The sequence below is a fragment of the Cyclopterus lumpus genome, chromosome 17 (genome assembly GCF_009769545.1).
Source record: "Cyclopterus lumpus isolate fCycLum1 chromosome 17, fCycLum1.pri, whole genome shotgun sequence".
Lineage (NCBI taxonomy): Eukaryota > Metazoa > Chordata > Actinopteri > Perciformes > Cyclopteridae > Cyclopterus > Cyclopterus lumpus.
The window spans coordinates 20675126-20689829 of NC_046982.1; the positions used below are offsets into that span (position 1 = coordinate 20675126).

General features: G+C 44.8%; 2 protein-coding genes across 4 annotated transcripts; one reads left to right on the forward strand and one right to left on the reverse strand.

The window, feature by feature from the left end:
* Window positions 1-878: 878 nt before the first annotated feature.
* On the forward strand, window positions 879-4541 carry pter (phosphotriesterase related). 2 transcript variants are annotated; one of them, XM_034556231.1, is made up of 5 exons: window positions 879-953; window positions 1232-1672; window positions 1941-2206; window positions 2891-3031; window positions 3358-4541. In XM_034556231.1, the coding sequence occupies exons 2-5, from the start codon at window positions 1235-1237 to the stop codon at window positions 3566-3568; spliced, it is 1056 nt and encodes a 351-aa protein (XP_034412122.1). In that variant the 5' UTR covers window positions 879-953; window positions 1232-1234; the 3' UTR covers window positions 3569-4541. The 2 variants fall into 2 exon arrangements, with proteins under 2 accessions (XP_034412122.1, XP_034412123.1); XM_034556232.1 differs by lacking the exon at window positions 879-953 and adding an exon at window positions 1112-1162 and having other exon boundaries at window positions 3358-4361.
* c1ql3b (complement component 1, q subcomponent-like 3b) lies at window positions 4504-11206 on the reverse strand. 2 transcript variants are annotated; one of them, XM_034556234.1, is made up of 4 exons: window positions 10790-11206; window positions 6936-7137; window positions 5282-6021; window positions 4504-5058 (listed from the first exon to the last, which is right to left on the reverse strand). In XM_034556234.1, the coding sequence occupies exons 3-4, from the start codon at window positions 5897-5899 to the stop codon at window positions 4879-4881; spliced, it is 798 nt and encodes a 265-aa protein (XP_034412125.1). In that variant the 5' UTR covers window positions 5900-6021; window positions 6936-7137; window positions 10790-11206; the 3' UTR covers window positions 4504-4878. The 2 variants fall into 2 exon arrangements, with proteins under 2 accessions (XP_034412125.1, XP_034412124.1); XM_034556233.1 differs by having other exon boundaries at window positions 5282-6102.
* Between the last annotated feature and the right edge of the window lie 3498 nt (window positions 11207-14704).

Sequence of the window (14704 nt, forward strand, 5' to 3'; positions counted from 1 at the left end):
TCGCCACGACGACGTGGTGTTGGTGTATACGTTTTATTTTTTTTTGCACCTTGTTTTTTCTTTCCGTGTTTTTGCTGTATTGATTTTTGTTGCTTTAACGCTTTTACTTTTAAGTTTGTCGCCATGTGTTCTTGACCTCAATTGACCTTGACACAAACCCAAAATGGCTGACCTCGCCCCCCCCCCCCCAAAAAAAAGTAAAAAAGAAGCGTAATCGTGAACGCCGTCACGGACGCTGATCTGAGTCGCCATCTTGCCAACGAGTGGACGCGGCACAGCATGCGGATGACTGTTCCCAGGTCAGATCCAATGCGATGCTGCTGTGGAGGCCATCTGCTGAGCGAGGAGCGAGAAACAGAGCGAGGAGCAGTCTGTCTCTCAAATCATGCGTCACCAGCTTCTCCAAAACCATCATCAGATTTAATTTGTGTAATAAGACTCGATTTGTGTCTACGGGTCTGAAAATTGGTTTTGTGTAAGTTCACCTTTTAACAACGGGTGTATTAGTTGGAACGTATGCTTTTTGAAATATATATTAATGTTTTATAGATCAATATCAGAGCATAAGAGACCAACATCTCTTCATCAACAATAACAACTTAGTGAGATTTACAAGTCCAGACTTTATGGATTCTTAAAACGACCCTTTTAATGGGGACTTAATGACATTTTAAGTGTTTGCTTATTAAAATGTCAGAAAACTTTATATTTGTTTATGATTATTATATGTATTATATTACTGAAATAAAAGCTTTATTTCTCCATAATAAACATTGCTGTGTTTGGCATTGCTCGCCTCGAGACACAGCCGGAGGGGGGGGGGGGGGGGGTCTGCTGGCGTCCTGCCAGTAGTCCCGTGATCTCTCGCGATGCTTCCCACTTCTCGTCGCTCCTCTAATCTGCAAACGGAGCTTGTTGCTGAGTTCTGCTCGGCGAGCTAAGCAGAAAACAAGGTGAGTGATTTAGTTTGTCAACACTTTAAACACATTTCAGGGTGTCAGTTAATATTTTGTGCACGCAGCTTCCGGTTTATTTTACCGAGTTTGCGCGTCCGGTTTTAACCGGTTGCTCCGGTGTCACGGTCCAAAGGTCCCTCCCCCTGCAGAGTGAAGTCAGCCAGGGAGTCTCGAGCCTCTCTTTGCAAACACACTCACTCCCTCTGGTCTGTAACAATGTTGTAATATCTGACGTGTCTCATTTATACATAAATTAATAATATGTGTCTTTTCAGGTCATGTCAGTGCCACGGTTGAGCGGCAAGGTCCAGACCGTCCTGGGTCTGGTGGACCCGGACCTCCTGGGCCGAACCATGACCCACGAGCACCTGACCATGACCTTCGACTGCTGCTACTTCCCGCCCCCCGCGGGCGACGAGGCGATCGCAGAGAACCCGTTCCAGATGCGGCACATGCACTGGCTGAGGCAGAACCCGTACGGCTGCCGCGAGAACCTGCTGCTGCAGCAGGAGAACGCCGCCGTGCAGGACGAGCTGCTGGCCTACCGGGAGGCCGGCGGGGGCGCCGTGGTGGAGAACACCACCGCGGGCATCGACCGGGACCTGCCCACCCTCAAGCGGCTGGCCGAGAACACCGGGGTCCACATCGTCGCCGGGGCCGGCTACTACGTGGACTGCACCCACAGTGAGGCCACCAGGGGAGCGAGCGTGGAGAAGGTGAGGCCCCCCCCCCCCTTCCGGGTCAGAGCGTAGCCGGTTCGGTCTCGATCTGGCATGCGTGGGGGTCGCCGTCACCGTCAGTCACAAGACGGGGAGGACGTCCGGCTTTAATTGGCCGTGCTGACGATTCGACACGTCGCTCTCGTTCCGGTGTTCCTTTTGTGTCTTCTGATCCGAGCGGAACGGTGATTTCCGGCCTCTGAATAAAGGCAAAAGTGAATGTGTCTTTTAAGTCTCCGCCCCCTCGCCCTCCCCCTCCTGTCAGCTCACAGACATCATCGTCGGCGAGGTGCTCCGCGGCGCCGACGGCACGGACATCCGCTGCGGCGTGATCGGGGAGATCGGCACCGGCTGGCCCGTCACGGAGAGCGAGGCCAAGGTGCTGAGGGCCACGGCGCAGGCTCAGGCCCAGCTGGGCTGCCCCGTCATCATCCACCCGGGGAGGGACCCCGCGGCTCCGGCCGAAGTCGTCCGGATTCTCCAGGAGGCCGGCGGCGACATCGGCAAAACTGTCATGTCGCACCTGGACAGGTGAGGAGGTCCTGGCTGCCAGAGGGCGACCCCTCCCCGTACGCATCACCACAGAGCTCATCATTGATGACGTCCAACCAAACTTCAAGAGACACGGAGGAACGAAGACACGAGGCTCCTTATTTTAAATACTGTGGAGGTCCATCAGGTGTTTTTAGAATCCACCTCACATGCACTTTCTCATCATTTCCTGAGCTGTGCTTGTTTATCTGTAAACATCAGTGATCAGTGTGCGGCAAGAAAGATCAATTTGTAATGTCTGCGGATGTGAAATCTGAGAGGAGGTCAGTTTAAACTGCTCTTTGAAAAACAGCTGTTTATTGTTGGGGGGGGGGGGGGAAATAAGAGAAAACTAATAATATTTAGGCACTACTGCAAAGGTTTATGATATACATTAGATTTAAAAAAATTAAAGTAAGGTCTTTTTTTATTTATAATGTTTATTTGCATGCTTTTAAAGAAAAAAAAAGTTTAATAAAATGAAATAAGATAGCATATCGATCTACATTTGATCCCAATATTTGTTATTTGCTTTTCACAACAAATTATTTTAGTCACTGCTATGTTGATCGCTGGTATATACCGTATATATATTATATATATTATTATTATTATATATATATATATAAAGATATATATATATACATATATCATCCTCCTTAGAACAACTCTCTCCTCCTGCAGGACCATATTTGATGAGGGTGAACTGCTTGAGTTTGCGACGCTGGGCAGTTACCTGGAGTACGACCTGTTTGGAACGGAGATGCTGAACTACCCGTACGACCTGACGCTGGACATGCCGAGTGACAGCCAGAGGGTGAAGACGTGAGTAACACTGCTGGGGGGGGGGGGGGGGGTCTATGCAGCGCGAGCTCTTTTGTGATTGGTTGTGGCTCGTTGACGTGGCCTCACATGATGCGTTTTGACCTCAGCGTTCAGATTATCTTTGAGGAAGTCCCTTAATATGCATATTATAGTGTGTAGAGCCACATCACGTGTACATAATTTTAAAGGGAAATGCCGCTCTGTTTTACACCACGTGGAGAGAAGAGCTCGTCCTACTGTGACGGTATGCTCTCCTCCCCTAAAAGTCGTCGGCCGTGTTGTGTTTAAGGCCCCCCTGGTTTTTTTGTATCTTCTTCACGCTCCAGCTTGGCGTTCCTCGCGAAGGAGGGCTACGGCGACAAGATACTGGTGGCGCACGACATCCACACCAAGAACCGCCTCACCAAGTACGGCGGCCACGGCTACTCTCACATCCTGAGGAGCATCGTGCCCAAGATGCTGATGAGGGGCTTCTCGCAGCAGCAGGTGGATCAGATCCTCATCGACAACCCCAAACGCTGGCTGACCTTCAAATGAAAAAAAAAGAAAGCGCTTGTTTTTATCCGCCGGGCGTCGCCTGAACACCACTCGATGAATGCTTAACGCTCTTTTGCGATAATCGCGACTTTAGCTCATTCATAAATGTGAAACCCTCAAAGCAATCAGCCGCTGTGCATGAATGTGTCTTTTAGCGTCAATGTTTTTAAATTTTCGTAACTTTTGTCTTTTACAATGAAGAATAATTGCAGGCTGAAGGAGTTTTTACAGAGGAAGTTAATTAACATATTTGTGATTATGTCACTTTGAAAGGAGATCACAGCGCCTCTCATTAGCATTCATGTTTTGGTCCCATTTACGTCACATAAAAAATTGCTTTTTTTCATGAATGCGAACGCAATCTAAAACCCACATTTTTTATTTTCTCTCGTCGTGCTCATAGGGTGCTAATTGTTTATGTCTTTGTGTGGTGTCTGCAAACAGGTTTTATGGGATGGAGATAAATGAGCGCGTTAATAATCAGTACGCCGCTCTCGACGCAACGCGGACCGTGTTAGACGAGTTGTCCGGGTGCCCCTCAGTGGGGGTCCGGGTGCCTCTGGGAGGCGTGTGTGTGTGTGTGTGTGTGTGTGTGTGTGTGTGTGTGTGTGTGTGAGAAAACAGAATATATAACTCCGTTCAATCTCCCGGGCGGATTGGAAAGCGAGCCAAAGAATTTAATTTTCCCATATGATATTTTACACACAAAACGGACAGTCTTAGCGCATCGCCGAGCAAACATTCACCGTCAGTGTGACTGTCCAAAGTTTTTTTTTGTGATGGTGACTCAGCACCCCCCCCCCCCCCCCCCCCCCCACCCCCAGTGGTCCCCCATCCAGCTTGCCACATTGAGACGATAACATGACATCATCAGAATGAACCCTTTTACAGAAATGTCATTTCTTTTCAATATAATCATGCATCACTACGGCTTTGAACATCTTCAACAAATAAAGCACACGTGGAATAACTACACTGTGAATGAGTGGCGGTTATGTGAGTATAATGTGTGCATCTAAAGGTCAATACATTGCACTTTGAATCTACCACAGCAGATTATGTTTGACATGTCAGCAAACTTCAATTGTAAAGCTAAACAGTTCACAATTCACACTTAAATATTCATTATCAATATTATGTACACTCTTAAGCTCTCTTTTGCAAAAAAAAAAGAACAGTTTTTTTTCTTCTTCCTGCGCATGACGTCCTCCTCATCTTCCTGGACTCTTTTCTTTTTTTTTCGGCAATATGGAAATGAGTGAGCTCTGCCCTCCATTAATCCAACTGGGCGTCGGAGCCGGGGGTCCGTTTCAATCGGCGTACAGCATGAAGCCGGAGAAGGTGCTGTACTTGTTGTTGTTGCCCCCGTGCGCCTTGCCTCCGTCCAGCTTGATGTAGATCTCGTCCCCGGGCTCGAGGTGCAGGACCACGCTGTTGCTGGCGTAGTCGTAGTTCTGATCCGCGTCCTGGGCGATGGCGCTGGCTCTCACCTGGAAGGAGAGAGCGAGAAGGGAAAAAAAGAACATTTCTGCTAATGAAACGTGCCTTTTTATTTCATATAAGACCTACAAAAACAAACTTCACTGGATGCTTCTGTCGGGGTGATGTGTTGTGTCCTGCGCGTAAAGTACGCACGTGTTCATCGAATGACGGCTTCTTCACTGTATCATGAACATTGTGTTTGTCGTTATAAAACCACGAAGAGTCCCCTACCTGGTTGTTCTTGCAGAGGTCGGCCCACATGCTGGTTCCATCTCCGCCCCGCATCAGCACGTGGTAAATAAAGAAGTAAATCCCCGGGATGGAGCAGGTGAATTTCCCCGAAGAGGGGTCGTAGTGGTTGCCCAGGTTTGTGACCACGTCGTCGAACTTCAGCACTTCGTATCCCTCGTGCTGCTTCTTCAGTCCGGCGTAAAACGCAATCTTTGGGATCGTGTTGTAAGTGGCGGCGCTGATGGCACCGTTGGGCCCGTATGCACCGGGTGCTCCGGCTGCACCCGGTGCCCCTCTCTCCCCGGGCGGACCGGCAGGTCCGGGTGGGCCGGGCTCGCCCAGCGAACCCCTCGGACCCATCCTCCCGACGCGCCCCGGCTCCCCTTGAGGACCCTGGATGAAGGTTGGAAGAGACTGAACCAGGCGGTTGTCTTTCACCGGGTTGGTCGCCTTGGCCGTGGTGGTGGTCGTGGTCGCGGTCCCGTGGGAGTCGCACACCATTTGACAGGACCCGAGCATCTCGTAGCGGGCGGGGGTGCCGGCGGTGTTCACCACGACCGGGATCAGAACCACCAGCACCAGCACCAGCGCGACGCCGCAAACACCAGTTGCGATCATCTGCGCTCTGCGGATCCGCTGCGTCGTCCGGAGCGGGGGGTCTTCCAGCCTGCCTGCGGGCGACGTCGTTGCAGAGGGAAGAATTTCACCTGCTCTGGTTCCACGGCGCAACTTCTGGAGTCCTTTAAATGTTTACGCGCAAAAGTAACCATCCACAACTTTTACGCGCTGCAGCATCCGCCCAATTGATTCATCTCCACTTGCTAGAACAACAACAACAACAACAACAACAACAAAAGACGTTCTGAGAGCACAGCCTGCACGCCTTAAAGGGGTTCGGCTGCCCCCAAAGAAGTTTCTGCCCGCCGCCGTGTCACCGGAGAGAATGGGCTCGAGACGAGCCGTTTGCCCGCTTGTGTTTTGGAGAGTGAGGGGAGGGGTGGAGGTGATGGATGGGAGAGCATCCGTCCGCTTCTTCAATCAAAAAGAGAGATGGGGGGGGGGGGGCGTATCCAAACACGGGGGGCAACTTTAAAGCTCCGAAAACGTGACCGCTGTATTTATTTGATGCGTGCGTTTGTTTGTTTGTTTGTTTGTTTGTTTGTGGAGTCACGGAGCTGCTTCACATCCTTCCAACAGATGGGTTTTAATAACGCATCCGCTTCTTTGTATCGATGCCCCGTGGCACAACATGCTATTAGAACAGCTCTAAAGGTCTCGAGCATAATTAGGCCCATTAAAGACACATAAAGCTATACTCTGTTGGCACCGTGGTCACAGCTCAGCGGCTCCCCGTGTCCAATTTATCACTGGAAGAAAATCTATAGAGCCAACTGGAAGGAAGGAGGCAGCTGGCAGTGAAGGATGACTTCACACAAATATACAGGTGAACCGACTGAATGAGGCACTTAGATGGCACCCATAGGGTGAGATCACGTAATTAATTACCCAATTGGAATTCACCAGTAAGTTGTTTCAGTCTAAATAAGTAATTGTGTTAGTCAAATGTACAACCGCATGCTCAATTATTTATAAAAGGATTCAAATGGTCCATCGATTTCTAAGATTTAAAACAAAATGTGTTGTAAGACTTTACCACAGTGGGTTTGAGTGATGAAGTGCTAATTGTTGTTGAGGGGGGGCAGATGATGATGTGCTCATGAATGCAGAGGCTGTCACTCTGTGTCCACGACCCCCTTCGCTGCCAGGTGGAGAGATAGATGGAGAGGGAGGAACAATACAGATAGCCTTGTTTGTTTGGGAGGAGCGAGGCTTTGATTGCAGCCCGAATGAGATTTCTGTGGGGAAAAAAAGACACAAATGCAACTGAGTCGTGCTCCCAAAAAAACGTGCCGAGGAGAACCGTGAAGGAAGAGTTGAAGGGGCTTTAAATGACCAAACAATGAGCAATTGTTCAAATGCAATCTGTAAATGTAAAGAGAGGATACTGTAACATGCATGTCAAGGACAAATAAGAACATTATTTAAAATCCAACCTAAATAAGTAAAACCAAACCAATGTTGACTAAGAAAAGAAAAAGCATAAAAGTTGTTGGGACTTCAAACAGAAAGAAGGGAAAAGCTTTTTCCACATAATCAATGAAGAGAAACCACATTTTTATTGTATATTTTGTAATTGAAACATTTAAAGTAAATTGTACAAGCAGACCCAAAGTGGTGTCAGGGATTGTCCAGTTAAGGCCGTGTTCCATGCACCTCTTGCACTGGTCATTTTTGGAAGATAGAAATAACGTGACCTTGAGATATGACCTTTCCTGCTGATGTAATCAATCGTTTTCTTTCATATTAAAGTTTATTAGTTGTTTGCGATAACATATACCATTATGAAGTAAATCTGGCTGTAGAATAATGACACCGTCTTCAATTAGATTGGGAAACCGAAGGCTCGATTCACGGCACAAAGGAAGTGTGTGAAGAAACCGGAAGAAACCAATAGCAGCACATCCTGCGCAGGGTTTCACAACTCTTGAAGTTGCTATAGCCACAAGTCCAAAAGTCATCAGATGATGTCATCCGAGCATTTACATAACATATGTGACGCCATCACCCATATGCACAAAGCTCGGTTGTATCAGTAACAGGAGAGGAGGATGTTTGAATTACAATATAATGTTTTTTTCTTAAACTTAAACTTAAGGCGATTTTCGTTTTCAACGAAATCGCCTAAATCCGCTGTACACTAAACTTGCCGAGCGCAGCAGACAAGACAAAGTATAGCGACGACAATTTAGTAGCCGAGGAGCCCAAAAACAGAGCTGGAAGCGGCGTGAACAATGGACGCACATCCATCGGTTACACAACAGTAGGAGCGAGTGATGCCCCCTATCTGCTGACTGTCTGCCCTATGAACTATAGAAGGAGACAATACTGGAGGTCGAGCTGGTTGCCACTGACAACTAGTAGCTAAATTAGTCCCCTCTGGATCAATAGTTTAGCACCATCATCGGCTCAAATTGGTAGTTTGTCCATTACATTGGTTAATGTGTATATGACAATCCCCTCAGCCGTTTATGCTAGATAGCTAAATGCTAACAAGATATTATGCTAAGATGCTAAATATGAACGTGAATATCGTAAACATTGTACCTTCTAAATATCAGTGTGTTAGCATGCCATTGTGCGCATGTTAGCATCAATAGTGTTAATTAGCATGTTGATTTAGTGCAGTTTAGCTCAAATTGGTAGTTTGTCCATTACATTGGTTAATGAGTATATGTCAATGACAATCCCCTCAGCTGTAATGTGTGTTTATGCTAGATAGCTAAATGCTAACAAGATAGTATGCTGACATGCTACATTTAAACATGAATATGGTAAACATTGTACCTTCTAAATGTCAGTGTGTTAGCATGCCATTGTGCGCATGTTAGCGTCAATAGTGTTAATTAGCATGTTGATTTAGTGCAGTTTAGCTCAGATTGGTAGTTTGTCCATTACATTGGTTAATGTGTATATGCCAATGACAATCCCCTCAGCCGTTTATGCTAGATAGCTAAATGCTAACAATATATTATGCTAAGATGCTAAATATAAACGCAAATATCGTAAACATTGTACCTTCTAAATATCAGTGTGTTAGCATGCCATTGCGCGCATGTTAGCGTCAATAGTGTTAATTAGCATGTTGATTTAGTGCAGTTTAGCTCAAATTGGTAGTTTGTCCATTACATTGGTTAATGTGTATATGTCAATGACAATCCCCTCAGCTGTAATGTGTGTTTATGCTAGATAGCTAAATGCTAACAAGATAGTATGCTGACATGCTACATTTAAACATGAATATGGTAAACATTGTACCTTCTAAATGTCAGTGTGTTAGCATGCCATTGTGCGCATGTTAGCGTCAATAGTGTTAATTAGCATGTTGATTTAGTGCAGTTTAGCTCAGATTGGTAGTTTGTCCATTACATTGGTTAATGTGTATATGCCAATGACAATCCCCTCAGCCGTTTATGCTAGATAGCTAAATGCTAACAATATATTATGCTAAGATGCTAAATATAAACGCAAATATAGTAAACATTGTACCTTCTAAATATCAGTGTGTTAGCATGCCATTGTGCGCATGTTAGCGTCAATAGTGTTAATTAGCATGTTGAGTTAGTGCAGTTTAGCTCAAATTGGTAGTTTGTCCATTACATTGGTTAATGAGTATATGTCAATGACAATCCCCTCAGCTGTAATGTGTGTTTATGCTAGATAGCTAAATGCTAACAAGATAGTATGCTGACATGCTACATTTAAACATGAATATGGTAAACATTGTACCTTCTAAATGTCAGTGTGTTAGCATGCCATTGTGCGCATGTTAGCGTCAATATTGTTAATTAGCATGTTGATTTAGTGCAGTTTAGCTCAGATTGGTAGTTTGTCCATTACATTGGTTAATGTGTATATGCCAATGACAATCCCCTCAGCCGTTTATGCTAGATAGCTAAATGCTAACAATATATTATGCTAAGATGCTAAATATAAACGCAAATATCGTAAACATTGTACCTTCTAAATATCAGTGTGTTAGCATGCCATTGTGCGCATGTTAGCGTCAATAGTGTTAATTAGCATGTTGATTTAGTGCAGTTTAGCTCAAATTGGTAGTTTGTCCATTACATTGGTTAATGTGTATATGTCAATGACAATCCCCTCAGCTGTAATGTGTGTTTATGCTAGATAGCTAAATGCTAACAAGATAGTATGCTGACATGCTACATTTAAACATGAATATGGTAAACATTGTACCTTCTAAATGTCAGTGTGTTAGCATGCCAAAGTTCACATGTTAGCGTCATTAATGTTAATTAGCATGTTGATTTAGTGCAGTTTAGCTCAAATTGCAAAACATTATGAACGTTTTTAACTAAAAAATCTCTTTTAGTAATCCTCACAAAGAAGATAAACGTATTATTATTGGTCGTGTTGCTACATTTGACTTTCTTCTCCATTTCCTGGGTTTTCGTTTCGTTTTAATTTATAAATGTTTCGTCGTAGCCGACGGCGTGATTTTAAAACATGATCATTTCTAAAGAAGGCCACACATTTTCTGTGGGATCGGTGCAGAGCGAGAAATAGAATAGTGCATGAAGACACTTGCATTGCACACTCACACACCAGCACAGCGTGACATACTGTGGCGGCCATGAGTCAGTGAGCACTTGTTAGCGGTCAGGCTCTCTCCCTCCAGTTGGCACGAGCCTCCAGTGACTCAGGGAGACTTGACGACCAGGAGCCGGAGCGAACAGCAGCGTCAAAAACACAAACCCCCAAAAAAAGCTGGTGTGAAGGAGGCGCACGAGCTTTTCACAGTATCGCACCAAATGAATCAGTTTTTTTTTTTTTTTAAATGTCCGTTTTAACAAATCGGTGCAAAGTTGACTTCCATCACTCTTCTTTTTTTTCTCCAGCAGAAGATCTCCCCGTTACTCATCTCACCTCGGCTGCCGTGTTTGAAGGGTGGTTCCTCTCTCTCTCGCTGGAGACTTCTGACAGGTTGTTTTGAGTCTCGACTCTTGGAGTTCATTTACAACCAGTCGGGCGGGAGTCCTCGGGGAGCCTGATGATTTTTTTTGACATCCGGACAAGCAGATGTTCAGAGGGACATGAATAAAACATATATTCTGGACCACAGACCGAATACTTTCAGAGTGCCTAATGAAATATATGAGGCGGGATTTCAATTCAAACCACCACAAAAAAAAAAAAAAATCTCCTTTTTTGTCAGATCAGCGTGACGCGGCATGAAATATTTATGGCGTTTATGTAGCCTGACCTGCGTGGCTAAGCAGGGTTCAATTGTGTTTATGACAATCAAAGCCGAGACAGGTTCGTCAAAAGGAATGCATGCGGTGAATGGGAAGGGGAAACTGAATGGACCTCTCGTTGCCGGCCGAGAATATGAACAGAAATATTATGTGACCGGTGACACCCGAGTGTTTATCAACTGATAAAACCAGCATGTGTGCCGGCCAGCGATAAGATGCACGTCCCTCAGTGCTTTTCACACCTTCTGCTCCTTCACAATTTCACTGCTTATTTTTTATTTATTCTTTTTCCCATAGAAAAGCCAGTGAATAGGCTGGGCTCAACAGGGGGGGGGGGGGTAACAGAATGCATTACCACACCACCCACACAAAGCTGGTCCTGTGCTGTATTTAAGAAGGAGAGGCAATTACAATCATGCAGGGGGGGGGGGGGGGGGGGGGGGAATTCATACTGAAAATCAATGTGATTGTTTGGTTTGATTTCATTATTCACGTTCAGAAAAGGGACATTTTTTTTAAATGTTATTGTTAATCAGTGAGCCAATTTCAACGTTAACGTGAAATCCGACGTCCTTGTTTTTTTTGTTCCATCCATTGAGGAGACGTCCTTGAGTCTTTTCTCATTATTGTGGGATGGCGAGTTCTCTGTGTTCTTGTGTGGATCCCTATAATAGTTCACGTCATTCTGATTTGTAAAATGATTATAAAAGCCATGAACGAGGTCCGAAAAATTACATTTTCTTGTTAATGTTTTTCCCACCACGAGATGAAAAATAAATATATATTCAAAAATATATAAATGAAAATATCGTAGGCGTTGGACAGTGTGTGTAACCGCCACTGAGGGTATAAGCGCGACCCTTTTGCACTGTTCATAATAAAACTTTATGTATTGCAACCTGGAATGCAGGATTACATCAAGGGATTATAACAAAAAACAAATCCCCCCCGTGCAACCCCCCCCCCCCCAAAAAAAAATAAGCAGATTGATTTTCATCGAGATGTCAATCGATGCACCGTTTCGCTCGCGGCGTCGGCAGGCCGAGTGTCACATTTTCTGCCGATGAGATTGAGCGGCAGCGAGGGGCTTAGTGGCAAATACAATCGAGGAGTGTAAACATACTGAGGGCCGCAAGAGGCCGATCAATGCTTCCAGTCTGGGATTGATTAATTACCCCAAGAAAGAGACTGAGGTGTGAGTGCACCAGAGAAACCTGATCAGAACAAGATTTATAACCCAATCTCTGTCGCATCACTCCCTCCCTCTCACTGCTTTCTCTGTTGTTACTGAAAGTGTGAATGACTTCTCAAAGGTCCGACATAGGACATCGAGATCATTAATGTAGCAGCAACTATTATCTATGTAAAGATATAGTGGAGTAATGTCGCCGGTTTTTAGTGCATGTGAGCGTGCTGCAACTACAGCTGATAACGCCACGCGTCACTCGGGGAAACACTGTTAGCACCATAACGCTGTTTTCACCTTAACACTGTTAGCACCTAACGCTGTTAGCACTGTGAACACTGTTAGCACCTTAACGCACCTTAACGCTGTTAGCACCTTTATGCTGTTAGCACCTTTATGCTGTTAGCACCGTTAATACTGTTAACACCGTAACACTGTTTTCACCTTAACGCTGTTAGCTCCGTTAACACTGTTAGCACCGTTAACGCTGTTAGCACTGTTAGCTATTAGCCACCGGCTCAGGGTGGTTTATCTTCCAGACTACTATTTCTACTGGTTGCCTGGCAACTGCTCAAAGCCTAAAAGTAGTTACATTAAAACAAATTGTATAGCCCAAAATCACAATTTGTGTGTGTTAAACTCAGCTAAGCTAACTAGCTTCTATTCGCTATAGCCCTGTATTTAAAGATGCCATTGGTGATTTTGATAACATTCGGCCACTAAATGTCACACTTTGACATATCCTTAGGGAACAATTGTGTTACGTATGGACGCGACATTCACTGGCGCTAACGTAGCCCCTCAGAGCTAACGTAGCCCCTCAGAGCTAACGTAGCCCCTCGGTGCTATGAGATGTTGACTTCTCATCTAACAAACGATGTCAAAATAAAGTTGTACAGTTTTCTTTTTATGGAGGCAAATCAGGCTCTCATTTAGAATCAACCACAACCAATCAATGAAAGGAAGTATATATGTATATATATACATATATATATATATATATATATATATATATATATATATATATTTTTTTTTTTTCTTTTCTCAGATCTGAAATTATACAACAACTCACTACAAACCGGAGTAATTGCAACAATAGAGTTGAGCTCAACCTTTATGAACTTATACGAAAAAAAATGCAGCTGTTGATTGAATGCTGACTCCTTCACACGTCACAAAAATCCAGTTTTTTGCAGCATTATAATAACATGCAGGACAAAGATATTTGTGAGGTTGTCCTCAGAACATTAAGTGTAAGTGTGTCAAGACATTTCTGAAACCATGGACATACAGTATCTAACCCAATTCTGTATAAACCCTCCAATCCAGTCACGCAAATTATTTTTTAAATAAACAAAACCAATATCACGGCTTCCAGAATAAAACCGTAACCCTCCACATTTGACCAGATATGTGTTTTTAAAGTAAAAAATAAATAAATAACCTGAACAAATGACCATTTTTAAAAATTGGGGTTTTAGCCTTTTCCACATGATTATTGATTATTTTCAGTTTGTTAAAATGTGACTTTTCATATTTTTTTCACGAGGGGGAAGATGTGTTTGAGTTTTAGTTATCAACTTGAATGAAAATAATTAAAAGTTACGATATCGAATACCTTTTGTGACATTTTCTGTGGGATCGCCGTTCATTCCCACGCTAAATGCCAAAGTCAAGACTTTTGAACCAGCCAAAAAAAAGGCTGTCGTGGTCATCACTGCACACACAATAATGAACACAATACAAACGGGACTGAGAGGTTATGAATCTCATCATAAGAGACGCAGTGAATAACGTCGTTCTCGTGACCGACGGGCCTCCGGCATGACAGCCTGACGCACGACTGTCTCTCCCGTCGCCCGACATCCTCGCCCGAACTAACGATGACCTTTCATTCCCGAAAGATGTCAGGAGATGAGAGAAAGAAGAAGAAGAAGAAGAAGAAGAAGAAGAAAGAAAAAAAACCAAACGCACCCAATTAATTTAGGGGTGAAGAGGACCGGAACGTGTGAGCGCGTCATGCTGCTCGAAGCGAATGGCGAGGAGCTCCAGGAAGAGACACGGCTCCGTGTAATTAGGATTCAGGAGAGCCATTGTCAAAGATAATTAAAGCAGACAGCCACTGTGGAGTCGAGAGGAAGGCTAGCGGAAAACATCTTCAAACTACACGCTTCAATTTGACACACTTTCTACCAAGTCTTTCACTCTCTCTCTACACACACACACACACACACACACACACACACACACACGACCTGCACTACCATCCGTCATCCCCGGCGTGCTCGGGGAAAACCTGCATACCGGGGCGATAAAATAGATGGCAGATTAATAGAGACAATAAAGGCAGCTGTTGTGTCGAGGTGACGGTTGCCCGTCTCACAGCTGCGACATCCGGAG